Source organism: Halichoeres trimaculatus, unplaced genomic scaffold (assembly GCF_033239565.1).
Source record: "Halichoeres trimaculatus isolate MK-OKI-2021-1 unplaced genomic scaffold, fHalTri1.1 fHalTri1_scaffold_2, whole genome shotgun sequence".
NCBI lineage: Eukaryota > Metazoa > Chordata > Actinopteri > Labriformes > Labridae > Halichoeres > Halichoeres trimaculatus.
Window position 1 is genome coordinate 25075911 of NW_027437180.1, and position 15403 is coordinate 25091313.

Below are 15403 nucleotides of genomic sequence, written 5' to 3' on the forward strand. Positions count from 1 at the left end.
TTAATAGAAGAATAAAACATGCTCAATTAGAGACAAAGTGCAAGATATATCAGACTATTGGCTTTCACTCATTATAATAAAAACATAAGGCGAGAGATACCAAATTGTTTTTGTAACTTGCTTTTAACACGTTATATTTTACTGTAAAAAAAAAAAAAAAAAAAGCATTTTACTATGGGTGTTAATGGAGTTTTTTTTGCATATGGAGACAGTCTCAGGTGGACCTGCAGTTTTTTCCCTTCTTTTGATTGGTTTAAATATTTTACACCAGAAGTTTCTACTTGATTGTAATGCTGTCTTTTCCTTCGATTTTATTATATAAATTTGTGCTGCGTGGAAGACTTAAAGTCCCATTTTAAAGTTTCTTGTAAGGTTGATAACAGGACTAAACATCCAATGGAAATGATCCTGGTTTTTCTTTGTGATACACATTTACTAAGGGTCTTGGATTTTAAAAACCACTCATTTTCTGTCCCTTCTATGCTTCCAGTTTCAGCCTTGTTTCCTCCTGTCTTTGTCTTATTACCACAGTGCACTCCTTGAAGTGACTTCCACCCAAAACATCTGATAAATAAATGATGCCCTGGGATGAGAGGAAGAGCTCTCTCTTTGCGTTCGCTGCAATCCGTCCAGCGCTTTGAGAAATCATCTCATCGGTTACTGGACAGTCTGCGATTCGCAGTGGCCCATAAATCTCCTCAGTAGCTGCATTTGTGTCCTGTAGATCAGCCATTATTGTCCGGCCCCTCTGTCAGCCCATTCATCCTTCTGCCATTTATCAGAAATACTTCCTGTACCTGGAGTGGGAGGGGGAGTGGGGTTCAGAGGTTTGCTTTCATGATGGTCAAGCCCAGATAGGAGAGAGTGCTCTTCCCCACACATCGAAATATTTACTGTAACTAATACACACTCATAGATGATGCAGTATTATATTTTATACATGACATGATTTGCCTTAATTTCAGTATTTCAACAACAAGTGACTGGTCTCCTCCATCCTGTCTCACCCCATGCTGTCTGCCCATCCAATGCTTAGGGTAAAATATCATAGCATGTAGGGTCTCCATAGGATAAATGATACTTTTGTTATTTCCTAACTTTTCCTCTGTAAACATCAGAGGGTCAATGTTATTATTTTTTCAAAGAGTCTCCTCGACTTGCTCTCAAATTAGTGCATAAGTAGTCACAGAAGTTTATATCACATCTAGTAACATTCACATATTTCTGTCTGTCCACCTTGCTGTTGGCACCACTTTAAGGTTACAGTTTTCGTTCATCAAACTTTCAAATCAAGACCCAAGATACAAGGGACTGATGACAAGTACTCCACTTTAACTTCAGCTTTACTCTTTTTAAGTAAAAAAAATAGCAAATGTTTACACAATGGCATGCTTATCTAGAATTTTGAACATTTGCATAATTATCAACATTATTGTAGTATATTATCTCGCCAAAGTGCAGTTGGGCTGAAACAAAAAAGCAACAGAAACAGGAAACAAAACCCCAACCTGCTGAAATGCTTTTCAGGAAAACTAGTTCCCTTGAGTTATGTAGGCCATAAATTACATCTCCTTTTTTTGTTATTGTTTTGATCAATTGGTTCATTAAACTTTGGGTGCTATACAATAAAACAAACTCAATTTTGTTGAAGACTGCTCCATATAATCTCTGATAGTAATTCAATTACAACAATGTTAACCTGCTAATCCAATGGACCACCAATTATCGTATGTTCTTGGCTGATCTCACCAGAGTTAACCTGTTTAACAGATGGGCACCTCTCACTCCCAACCAGTGGGGGACAAAGACATTGACTTCCCTAAACACTTGGCTCCTCCTGACCCTTGACCTTTTGACCTCCAGGCTTGGAAGAAGAGGCAGAGGCATAGAAGTTGAAACCCCTGCAGTCAGGGGTGAGCAATCAGTGCAGTGTCTTCATGCTGAACACAATCAATAGCAGAATCTGAGAAATAAGAGAACCAAGTTAGAAGCCTACAAAAATGCAATATATATTTGATGAATTATTTCTTTGTTTTCAAACTATATATCTTGGCCATAAATCTTATTCCAGTAGAAAGCCTGTATATTTACCTTTTAATTCGTGCCACATTTGTAAGGATCGTGCTTTGTGGGATGAGCAGCAGAGCTAAGTATGAAAATTTGCCAAGTCTTTTCTGGCAATGCCAAACAGCTTATTCTGCCGAGGCCATTGACTCTTGTTTTGACTCTTCTGGTACTCCCAGGTGCTGAAAATCAGGTGCCTGTTTTGCACCTGATTTTCAGCACCTGTGTGTCTGTTCTAAGAATCAGCATGCCAAATTGAACTGATCTGGACAGGGCAACATGCAATAGGGCCAAAATTTTCATCTGGTAGAAAAGCATTCACTGATTTTATGCTTTTTTATTTTGAAAGTTATTTATTCGTTCATGTTAGATAATAATAATTTAGAGCTTCTGTCAGTGGTCATAATTCTTCTGACCTGTGAGTGAAGCTTTTGATGAATCATGTGCAAACCATGTTGTAACAACCACTTGTGGAGCTTCAGAGAAGTGAGAGATGTGGCAAGGAATGCGATGAAACTAGGGGACACAAATACTTTCCTCATCATTTTCCTCACAGTCAGACTCACCCCCTGCTGTGCAGTTAAACAGGCATGCAAGGTTCAAGATCAGTGCAAATCAAAGTGTTATTTTTCCCTCCCTCCCTCTCTGTTTGCCCTCTGCCCGTTCTGCTCCACTGCCCCTTTACTGCCGTGCCACGCGGCTCAGTGTCCCCGCCATCGCTCTGTAGAATGGAGGATAACATCATGCTGTTTATTCTATGAAAAGGTAACTCTCCTGCGGGATGTAGAGAAAACACAGCAACACCAACTGGCACTTAATTCTGCAGACTCCCTCTCATTGCCAACTATGCAGCCAGAGATGAAGGGCAGCGGGGTGTGTTGTGTTGGAGGAGGTGGGGTCAAAGGGGGTTTCCTGTCAGGAAGTGAAGTCTCGCTGTGAGGGGGGAATCAGACAGAAGATTTATAAAAAGAAAACTTTTGTGGCTTTCAATTTGGTTTGCGGACAGTTTTATTGGCTGCAAACCAATAAATAGGAATAGAAATCTATTGAGCGATTCCTTCACGTGGCACAAATTAGTTATGATAGATTAACACCATTTTTTCCAAATAACTAAATGTCCCAAACAGAGCCTTCCTGACAGTCACTGTTATTGCAGTGTTTTTCACCTGACAGGTCCCACGTTATAAGACCTTGGAATGCATTCTTATGTTTCTCCCCTCAGTATCCTCTCTCAGCTGTCCTGCTGATAAAATCTGGCTTTTTCGTTTAGATCGGCCAGAGAAAAAGTCACTTCCCTGCATTTTGATCCAGAGAATTTCAGTCTTGTCAGACCTGATTATACTACAGAGGCCCAATCAAGAAGTTACAGCTGGAAAAAGATAAGGTTTTACTCTGACATTTGGCTGTTTTGGTTGGGCTGTTGATGACACTGGCTTCCTCCAGCGCACACTTAGGTTCATACGGATTTTGATGTTTTCTACAGATTTGTGGCAACAGTTGGTGTAAGGTGAAAGCAATAAGATCTTTTCCATTAAACATGATCATCATTTAGATCCCCTCTAAATATTAGAGATAGGTACCTTTCACATTTGAAATCATACAGTACTAATCCCTGGTACCTGGTAATTGGTATCGGTATTGGTTCTGGTATCAGCAGTACCAATTTTCGGTACTTTTGTTTGTTTATGTAGTGATGAATATTCATTTGTTTTATAATGAATCTATTTTATTTAAATTCAACATATTAATTTGTCAGTATATATACTTGCAGTGTTGTGTTCATGTCCAGCATGGAAAATCACCTACTCCTCCACTCCCTCACAGTCACAAGGATACTGTTTGATGTTAAGTAAATTGGTACTACAGACAAAATTTGGTCGGTACCTTAAAAAATTACCTAATTCGATACCTATCTCTACTAAATATTGCATCATTTTGTCATCTTCTCAGTGGATTGTAAATTTGGCTTCTTGGAGTCACATGACGTGCGCTGAAGAATGGCTGCCTGAAGTTTTGTTCTCACCCTGCTCCATTACATTGCAATTTAATTAACTCTACACAAATCATATTTTATTTTAAACTCTTAAGCCCTGACTGGTACTAAGAGTGAAAAAAAGGGGATGAACCCGAGCAGAGCTGGCTCTGGTGTGAAAAGAAAAGCTAACTCCTGAACCAAGCGGCAAACTCCGGTCTAAGACAATGCGGAAGTGCTAAAATCTGCTGTTTCTCGAGTGTTTGCTTGAGGCTGGCTTCGAAAGTACCGGAAGTCGCATACACACTAAACCAAAAAAAAAGCCATTTTCAAAGCAGAAATTAACCTATTTACAGCCTGGTTCAAAAAACGTCTCTTGTCCGAGTCGCTAATTTTACTACCAGCACCCACTCTACGGGAGGTGAATTTTTTTCTCAATCGGCCATTCAGAGGAAGTTAAGATCGCGAGCTTCCCCAATAGGAGGCACAGCTTAGGGTCACGTGACCGACAGGCGCCCTATGGCTGTACTCAAAGCCCTTGCCACTACCAATATGGTCGCTATAGCCGATGTGCCGATGTGGTTTCAGAAAAAGACGGGTGACGTCAGCAGGACTACGTCCATGTTTTATACAGTCTATGTCCTGAACAAACAAGACCAGAGAGTTGTGGCACTGATAACATAGCTATATTACAAAGATCTACACCTTACTACAGAAGATGCCAGACTAGCATGATAAGAAACTGGACGAAATAAGAGTAAATTTGACTTCTTGATTAATTAAATTTCTATTTTCTCTGAAAGTAATCAGTCTGTGGCTCTGCTGAGGTATTATGGAAACCCAGGTTGTTTTGATGGCAACCTTCAGCTCATTCACGTTACTGGGTCTGGTGTCTCTCATCTTGACATCTTAGATTCTCAATGGGTAGTATTTTCACCGTCATTTAACCAGCTTTTGGTACTTTTGGCTGTGTGAGCAGGTGCCAAGTCCAGCTGGAAAAATCAGCATCTCCATAAACCCAGTAGAAAGGTGGACAACTTGTTTTATGGGATGTTGTGTCAGATCTGTCTTTAACCAGGCTTTGGTTTTTGGTCATATTTTGTGCATTATGAAAAATTTCTTTAACACCATCAGCCAACCCTTAGAGTGAAATTACATAAATTAGCAAGAATGTTGTGATGAGCGTATTTTTGATCAGGGTTATGGCTTCATTCCTCTTTAAGAGTAAATTGTGCTTTCTTATTGGAACTGAAACAGCTGCACTGTTTAAACATTTGTATGCTCCTACATCATTTAAGTAGACACAACATTAAACTGAATGACTTCAGCTACCAGATTTGTTCCAAGATATGTGCTAAAAGATAACTCCTCAGATAGGAGTCTGCTTTTTTTAGTGATTTACTGAAACTTACTCCTCATGCACCACTCCAGTGATCTACACATGTTTCACTTTGTCTGCTTGGTGTTAAGGGAGGTTTGGGTCTTGATTTTTCTCTCTGTTAGTGCAGCTATGAAAGTGTGAGTCCATGAAGCTGCAGGAGACTTTGCTGTGTAAATATTTGGACATCTGTAAATATTCCCTCAGTTGTGAATTTGATCACGCAAACACCAATAAGAGAGTCTGTTTTTCTTTGGGTAGATTCAATGTGAACATGGACATGGCCTGTTGAGGGAACACACCAGTGTTATTTATACACACAGGGCCAGCAGCGTCTACTTTTACAGTCATCAGTCAGAAAAACATGGTATAAGATGTTGGACTATCTATTGGAAAACTTGATTTTTTTACTTTGTTTTAACTCATCTCAACACATGAGATCTTTATTTAGTCACTGATGATCAGAAATTGCTGCTTATAAACATTTTTTGTCACATAACCTCCAAAAAATATTTCATTGTCCATCCTTTTTGTGGTCGCAAATGCACAAAGCTTTCATTAAAAAATATCTTCTAGTTTTCTACTTTTTCAGATCTGAAACAATCAGTAGCTCTTCCTCTCTTATTTTTACTGCTTCTCTACCACATTCGGTGCATTGGTTTATGTGCTTGTCGTCTCATCTGCAGCTGTATTCCCCCCGTCTTTCAAATCAACAAATACTTGTGATTATGAGTGATGCCACAGAAAAGCACGGGTGACTTATTTATTATTCCACAAGAGCTCAGACATTTCTCTCTCCTGTGTTGGAAAATGTTTTCCTTGTGTTGTGGCCGGCCTGATGTTTGAAAGGTGATTTGGCTCTAGAGGTCTGTGTTTTCTCACCAGTGCTCGTGGTATATTTAGATGTTGATTATGGATAATCAGCTGTAATGACGGAAGTGCGTGGCATGTGTGTTTAAACTCAATGCCATCGTCGTTGAGCGCAGACCAAAACAGAGCTGTCTTATTAACTTCAGACACAGGCGGGCGTTCCCATGAATAGACTCACAACTTTCATTCATAAGCAAAAAGAAACAAAACACCTCGCTTTGTAAAACGCTGGAGAATTTCCAATCAGGATCAAAGGACAGCCCTCCCTCTCCATCCTATCATCTGTGAGAGGGTCAGGTTAAAGGTCAGGGGTCACAAATGGCTGCTTGTATCTCCTCATCAGGAGAGCTGTGGTCATGGCCCCAGTTTGCGGTCATAAAAGCTGTGACACCGCTGACCAGGGCAGCCAAAATCCAATATCCTATCACTGACCTGTCCCTGTTTCCTTTTTGTCACTGGGAGATGTCCCTCAGATCAGGGTCATTACTTTTTTAATTCAACTAGAGGAGCCATAATGACACCATTAGTCTTGCTCCCACCTTTGTCTGCGTCCAAGAAATGCCAATGGGCCTCTGCGCCACTTCGTCAAACTTAATTTAGGACTGAAGCAGAAGCTGCAGTTTGGTGATAGTCTTTTTTTTCCCCTTCCTGCTGAAGAAGCTTTTTATGTTCACAGTTTTAAGAATCTAAGGAAGAAGTGTTTTAAAGAAACCCCATAAAGGGAATTTAATGTCACTGCTTTTCTGGTTCTCCAGAGAGCCCGGCTCTATTTACGGCCTCACTTCCTGTGGTGTTTATTTGAAATCCAGCTCGCTCAGTCTAGCCCAGGCTGGAATATCCCCACGGCCACAGGCTAACACTCATGGATAATGTCCTTCAACTACAGTCTCAGTTAAAGTAGAGGGCCTCAAGGCTGCTTTCACACACACTTCCTCTAAAGCCAAACTCCGCCACAAAAACCCTTCTGCCAGTACTCAAGTCCAAGCCCAGACTTTTATTCCCTCTGTGCCCTCTTTATTTGGAATGTATTGTAAACACGGTCAATGCCAATACGGTCCTGCAGGATGGAAAACAGTTTTGAACTGAGGTTAAGTGTTAGCTTGTTGTCTCTATGACGTGCAGTTGGTTGTAGAGTGATCGTATGCAGGCGTTTCACAAGAATGGTTTCTTTTGGCTGTGTGTGATTGCTTCTGATGGTTTTACTTTTGTTGTTCTGACAGGGGGTGAGCTGTATGGTTTTCAAAGTCATCAAACACGTACAAATATGTTTGGATGTGTATTCAGAGCTCTGGTAAAGTGAGCTTTTTCCTTCCTCCTTGTAGCGCTGATATCCTTGTCCCTGTGGGATCTCTAGGTTTACTGAAAGGCCGGTCTCTATATAAACACACAGTTTCCTTTATCAGCTCAAGACATGATGACAGCAAAGTTAGAGGAAAAGAAAGTTTATGCTCTGATGCACATTTTTAACTTTCTTAGATGTTTTAAAGCTCATTTGCAACTCCCATGTTTTCAGCACTTTCATTGCTGTAAGAACTTTTGAGTTTAATCTGTTTTCAGTACGTTATAATAAATCACACTTACACATTATTCACCAAAAGTCACCTTTAATTCGAAGTGAGATAATGTGGATTTTTTTTGCACTTGAGGCTTCAACTTTTTACTACTTTTGGTGTCTAACTTGAGGTTTTTTGGTGCATATTTCTCTGTCTCCCACGAGAGGAAGAAGGGGAAAAAACGCGGCGAGGTTTAGACAGGCCCCATGACCTTGTTGCTTTATTATTCTTTTGACGGTTGTGTTGAAGGTGTTGAAATATTGAACAGAACATGAGAGATGATGACCGCCGAGTTTCCCCTCTCGTTGTCCCTTCCGAGTTGAGGATTTAAAGTCGCGCACGGCTGCGGTGGGCTTGTTTAGACTGACACCTTGAACCATAACGCAAGTCAAAGAGGAGGAAACTTGTGTATTTACTTGTGATAAATGCACTCAGGACACAGCTCGTTCCCTTCTCTTCACTAGTTCCTCTTTCATGTGGCCTGTGGTTCACAAAGCAGCCAGTGGAGCCTTTCAGATGTTTCATTTTTGTATCAACAACCTGAAATGATAAAGCCAAAACAAAGATATTTTCTTATTTGAAACATCTAAAGATTTGTTGAAGACCTGTGCAAAGTCATTTCAATAATCAATTATTGTTTTTTTTGTTTGTTTGCAGGAGTGGCAGAACTCAATCCAGAAGAATGCAGGTCTTGCCTTTATTGAGCTGGTCAACGAAGGCAGGTGGGTAACTCTGACTGTCTCTTCTCTCTCTCTGTCTCAGCAGCACCTCTTTATTACCTTCCAAACCTCTACCCATCAGCCACTTTTCAATTTCGCCATCCCTGGATCACATCACAGCCCCTCAGGCCCCTAAGATCCCTCAGGTCCATGTGATGGGGTGGCTATTCAGGACTCTGGAAAAAAACAATCAATGCTTGGGAGAGTGAGAGCAGAGACCCTTTAGTTCAAGGCTCTGTTCAATACCTGCTCATCCCAGAGGGATTTTGGAAAAGGAGAAGGGTTAGGTAGAGGGTGACAGGACCTCTGATCACTTGCTCTTCTGTGACACTCGGGAAATCGCTCCTGATTTCTCAGCGCCCATCTGTCGGAAAATGTCTTTCTGGTTGAGCCGTTATCTGCCTGTTATCATCTCTTCTATCTGCTGCTGTCTTTGGTTTTTGGCTGTTTTTCAATCAGAAACATGAGCCGCCTCCTCTCTTCCCAGTAAGACTTTCTCACACAAACATTATTTAAATCTTAGACATCTAATCAGTTTGAGGTGTAAAGAACTACACATTCCCTTATTGATCTGAAGCTTTAAAATGGACACAGGTTAATCCACAGTAATGCTAATAGGACTTGCATTGTGGTCGGTTCAGCTCTTTGTTGTGACAGAGATTCGTAAATCATATTAAAGCTTCTTAGTGAAAATTTTAACAGTTTATGTAACAAATTAGAATTAAAACTGATTCCTCTTGATGATCTACAGGAGAGAACAAGACGTCGGCGAGGAGATTCATTATTTCTATGTTGCTATTACTTAAGTCTGAAAGCACTGTGGAAGGGTTAGTGTCAGAGGATTTGCTGCAGATACTTATAATCGAGCATTTGTTTTACAATTTCCACAGCAAAAATTTGACAAGTTATGTATTGAAGTAAGAAAAGAGAGCAGGGCCACACTTTTAGTGCTTTTCACTTTCACGGGGCAAGATCAAAAAATACCTTTTTTTTTTCTGCATAAAAAAAAACCAAAACAAAAACTTAAACACAAGAGCTTCAAAGAGATCTGTTGATTTCTATCATTATTAATCAAACAGTATTATAAAATGTCAGGTGAAGGATGTAATCTGAATAAAGAGTAAATTAAAAACGATTTAATTAGTTGTGATTTTTGGGCCTTTACTTCTCCCCATACACTTTGATACAGCGACGTATTGTAGGCTTTCAGGTTGTTAACCGTTTTCTGTTTTTTTTTTTTAATCGCTCCCAAATTTAATGTAGGGGTCCCTAAAGAAACCTTTTAGATATGTCACCCTGTTGTTTTGTTTCTCTTCTTCTGACGACAGTATTTTTACACATATAGGCACACTTGAAGTACCAAAGGTCTGTTTTGTGCATATGTACAGTTTAAAGGGAGAGCACCATAAAGAGGAGCAGTGGTTGGGTTATTGATAGCAGGGCCTCGACAGGGCCATAGAGGCTACAGAGGCCCCAGCACCTCCGCTCCCCTGCTGCCCTGTGCTGAAACAGCAGGCTTAGGTTACAGTCATCACCCCCTCCCCAAACCCTTAACCCTCCACCCTACAGTCAGTCCCAGCATGCCCCATCCCTTGCTCAGGCCTCTGGTCTGTTATTGTTCCACTTTGCACAGTCCTGACCTTTAGTGCTGTAGAACCCACTCACACACATAACATGCATGTTTCATTAACACTGATAAGCAGAGGGAGGAAGACTACATATGTAGCGACATGCGCACAGATCCTCCCTCTCGTCAGATGCATATCATTAACAAATCAACTAGCACCTGCACCCCAGTGAAAGGGTTTATCTGCTTTGATTTTGTTTTCAAATTAGATTTTCTGGTCATTTTACACGGCTCTTTTTCAGCATTTTATGGATATTACATGGCTGTTCCTTCTCCTGGTTCCTAAATGTGCCAGTGCTGAACAGATGTTTTAGATAGTCTGGAGCTCAAGATTATTTGATACTGCCAAGTATTTATCTGACATTTTTCCCTGTAGGACTAAAGTAAACTGACACCCATTTACTGTAGGGTCGTGGAAATGTGCGATTAATAAAAAGTTTTAAATACATTGATGCAGTTTTCCAGTGGGCTAATGTCCATGTGTGCTCTCCCTACAGACTGCTGAGTCACACCATGAAGGACCACCTGGTTCGTGTGGCTAATGAAGCTGAGTTTATCCTCAGCAGACAGAGAGCTGAAGACATCCACAAACATGCAGAGTTTGAGGTAAGTTGCTGGACACGTATGGCAGTAATAAACCATGGATGTGCTTTAATAATGCGTTAGAGGTTTCACAGGTGTAGGCAGAATTTTACCAACGTGAAGTGTGAGCAAGGGAACGTTAGCATCTGGAATCTGACAGCTTGCTTTTGCTAAATATAACTGTTTTTACACACTTTTTAACCAAACGCGTAACCAGTCTCTCTGGAAGTTTTCTAGACCCTGGTTTCATTGTAAGCCAGACCCAGACAAGAGTGACCTGACCAGTGTTTATTAATAGAGGAGCATCTTTGAAGTTGCTGTGAGGAATGTTGACTGGCTTGTGTAGTTTTTGGTTCCCCCTTGTGAACAAAGTGTTACGCTTACCACTGTTGATTTTGTCCTTGATGTTTGATATTGGCCTTTTAATTCTTAAAGCCAAAAATTTCATCCAAATTTTTTTAAATTAAAATGTAAGAAGCCTTGAGTGCTTCCGTCACAGAAAAGTATTCAGGGACAGGAGACATTGCTATTGATTTACAGTTTACAGTTTCATTTAGCAGACGCTTTTGTCCAAAGGTACGTACAACACAAGCAAGAGTTTAGACAAAAGGAAAACTGAGTTAGTGCGACAACATTGCTACAAGTTATTTGGCTGCAGGTGCTGCCGTTAAGTGTGAGGGTTTTTTTTTTTGTTTGTCTTTTTTTTTTTTTTTTTTTTTTTGGGGTGGGGTGGGGGGGGTGTAATCAACAAGCCAACAAACCACAATTAATTGCTGCAACAGTATACTTCAAACCTCAACAACATTCAGAAGTAGTGCTAAAAAATCACAAGAGCTGAGTCTTAGACCTACTGACTTATTCAGGAGGGTCAGCTTAAGTGCACAAGTGTTCCCTGAACAGATCAGTCTTCAGACACCTCTAAAAAGCAAAAAGGGACTCTGCAGATCATATGGAGTTAGGTAATTCATTCCACCATTTTGGCACAACAGAGGAGAAAAGTCTGGCTAGTGATTTGGAGCCGCGCTGGGCTGGGAGCACCAGGCGTCTTTCACAAGCAGAGCGTAGTGGGTGAGAAGGAGTTTAGACCTGGATGAGGGACCCCAGGTAGGCAGGAGCCATTTTTGTCAATGTTTTGAAAGCCAGAAGAAGAGCTTTGAATTTGATTTGAGCTGCTATTGGAAGCCAGTGAAGCAAGATTAACAGCAGAGTGACATGTGCTGTTTTGGGCTGATTTCTGTCAGTTGCATAACCGCTTCAATAAAAACTCCTTGCAACATCTGTGATACAGAAAAATTAAAGATTCTAGCTTTGAATTTAGCTGTTGAAAAGCTTTATTTGTCTGTGCCAAGAGAAAATTTTGTGCATGTGTGTTATACCTGTCATATTTCCATCAGTGAGAGCTACAGTAAAGTACATTTGTTGCTTTGGGCTCATTTCACTAAGATTTCTTTGACAGAAAGGTTTAATGGTTGATAAAGAAAAGTCATCAAGAGGGGAGAGGAGCTGATCCAGTAACTACTTAAAGCTTGTACATTAAGTTTTAATATCTGTTGAAACAAACCTGGAGGATAAATGTTTACTTTTCACACACACTAACACACAGGCTTACACACACTCTGAAGTAGTTTGAGGTTGGGGATCACAGTTGACAGATTTTACTAACCAAACATAGTGTTAATTTATTCCCGGGTCTCCGTCTAACTGCAGCCTCTTCCCTGAAACATAACTTCTCCCCCTCCTCTTCCCCCCAGTTCTCCTGACAAACGTTGCCATTCACACACAGCCGCCAGGCTAACTCAATCCTGACCCATGGGCATCCTTCTCCGCCTCTCTTCCAGTCCAACTCTGCTCAACTCCCATTCCTCTGCTTTCTAGATCTCACCAGAATCATTTCCTGTCCTGCAGAGATCCTGTCCACTATACTCCCACTGGGGATGTATTTTGCCAGTGACAGGAATATGGCATTCTCCCCTCTCTGCCCCTCCCTCAGTCATTTCTCAGCACTGAAAGCTGCAAACGGACCTGAGAGGTGCAGGCCTGAAGGCTGACTGTATCTGAACCCACCACCTCCAACCCCAAAGACCCCTCCCCATTTCCACTTTGCAATAAAATCTGATTCTTTTTTTAAAGGTTCATGGAACGGTCTCTCTTACATTCAGGCAAAGTGAAATTCCTCAAGAGTGTTAAAAGTCACTCTTAATAATCAGAGTTTTATCTATGATCGCTGTGCTTTGCTCTATTTCTTAGATAGGTTCTGTTTCTCTCTTATTGGCTGATACTGAATGTCCTCCTCACATCTCTATCTGACATGATCTGACCTTTATCATCAACACAGACATGTAGAGCTTGATGCAGTCCCACTAGATCAATGCAGCTGGGCTTTTTGCGTTCCTCTGCATACTTTATGAAAAGGTGTGCAGAATTTGAACTCTTGCAATAGTGCGTATAAAACATGTCAGGCTAGTCAGCTGTCTTCATCTGGCTCAGAGCATTTTGCCTGACCCTCAGACAGACAGACTTGGCAGCCAGTCTGCACACGACAGCCCTAAATGATCCCGCTCTGCCTCGGCCTTTCTCTGTGGCTGCCAGCCACATGTTCTCTCTGTAACAATGAAACTGTTGCTCCTCAGGTTTTCTGACCTCCACGCATCAGCCTCAGAATCCGGACTTGGCACACCGTAATTTGGCATTGCACATAACGAACTGACTTAGACTTATATTTTCCATTTTTGTCTTTGTTGTGAGCACTTTGGCTTTTGTTCTGATGTTTGCTCTTTTTGTATCTTCATTTTTGCCTGCTAAAAAACAAGCATTTTTACCAAGAATGTTGGGGCTTGACTAATGTATCACCCTGGTGATATTCGTGGACGATGTGATTGCTTAGGGGGCTAAAACAGCTCTGACATCGCATTTTTAAGCAAGCAGAGCAGGCTTTAACACCTCAGGTAACTCGGCGCATCACAGCTGAGCCCGGGTCGTTTCGACTTGGCGGACAATGTGCCAAAGAAGTATCATAAGCTTAAAGATTACTTACCTGATTACCTGTGAGGAGTTTTTGACCGGATATGAAACAGATTGAAATCAACAGTGATGCTGCTGCTTGACTCACAAAAGCAAACAATGCTGCACAATGGCATCGGTTTCTGCAAAATAGGGATGCACGATATTGGATTTTTGCCGATATCTGAAACCCCTTTTGGCCAATACCGTTACCGATACCGATGTTTTTTTCACTGTAAAGAAAGCTAAGTCTATCCTGTACTGGCATTTATATGTTACTCTTATTGTGATGGTCTTATTTGTTTAAGAAACACACATAAAACAAGACAAAAAACATTTGATTTGACCATAAATAAGAAATGTATTATTTTTTAAAACTCAAGACATTCAGTATTGAAATACAGAAAAATAATTTCTTTAGATCACATGAGCTTTAAATGTACAATGCATTTTTAAACATAACCAAGTTGCATTTGATTATTTTAGAGCTACTGTAACAACCTGGTGACAGACACAGAGCTCTGCAGTGCAAATAAATGAAGTGCTACATTTTATTTAAGGAGCTTATTTTTCAGATGGAAAATAATAATAATCCTAACTGAATAGCACCTTATTGGCTGTGCATATCGGCAGAAATGTTCATATCTGCCGATACCGATAAACGTGTTTTCAAGCTTTTATCAGCCGATACCGATATTATGCCAATAATATCGTGCATCCCTACTGCAAAATGCAGAATAATCCATATTTTTATAAGGGGCTGTCTTTTTACTCCTGTTTTGATTCAACAGGATGGTAGGTAGACCGGAAAAAAAGAGACAATGGGTAATAATGTGCCAACAGGTGTAGAGTTTGAGATATACAAATGTAGTGTTTGTGACATCATTCATCTGTTTCTGATACCACGTTCTGAAGCCCATTGACAACAGGACCAATATTAGAAATCTTCACACATGCTCATATGTTGGCAGGAGTCATAAGCTTGATAACCTCAAAAATAACTAGATATAAAAAAAATTCACCCTCTGTGTGGTGTGTATCAATAGAGAGTTTAGCTCTTCAGACCTAAGCCGTTTTTGAACAAGGCTGTAAACATGTTTATTATTGCTATAAAATCAGCTTTTCTGCCTGGGCATGTTTGTGGTTCCCAGGTTTTTTGCAGCCATCCTCATGCAGATTCTGAAAGGACTACAGTTTTTAGCACTTCCACAGAGGATTCATATTTTAAAAAAATGAAAGATGTTGATTGGCTGAGAGTGTGGGTCACCACTGAACTAACTGGTGAGCTAAACCTGGGCCCTGATTCTGCCACTTTATGAAAAGATCGAAAAGCTGGACATAACCCTTTAATATATGAGATTGACTCTGATTTTAACACAAGGCCTAAGTACACGTGTGGTTATTTTGGAGCCAAGATGAGTAAAAACAGGTTAAACAAATGGCATGTCTATTCTTTGATGCATGATGGGAAAGAGAGAGCTAATGACAGGCAGCTGAGGATGAGGTCATTTCTGGCCTGTTATTAAGTACTTAGCATGCTTTCTACCATCATATTTGTAAACTATATACTTATAAAGACATTATGGTCTTTTATTATCAGGGTAGGCTCTGTGTATTAAGACTAAGGTTGTTGTTTTA

The 15403-nt window shown here is 40.6% G+C and overlaps 1 protein-coding gene across 5 annotated transcripts in view; it reads left to right on the forward strand.

The window, feature by feature from the left end:
• The window catches only part of lrba (LPS-responsive vesicle trafficking, beach and anchor containing), a 198139-nt gene that overhangs the window by 83108 nt on the left and 99628 nt on the right, over positions 1 to 15403 (forward strand). For all 5 annotated transcript variants that reach the window (XM_074686425.1, XM_074686435.1, XM_074686454.1 and 2 more), the window contains exons 34-35: positions 8495 to 8559; positions 10681 to 10789. In XM_074686425.1, coding sequence (XP_074542526.1) covers positions 8495 to 8559; positions 10681 to 10789 — 174 coding nt within the window. The remainder of the gene's footprint in view (positions 1 to 8494; positions 8560 to 10680; positions 10790 to 15403) is intronic.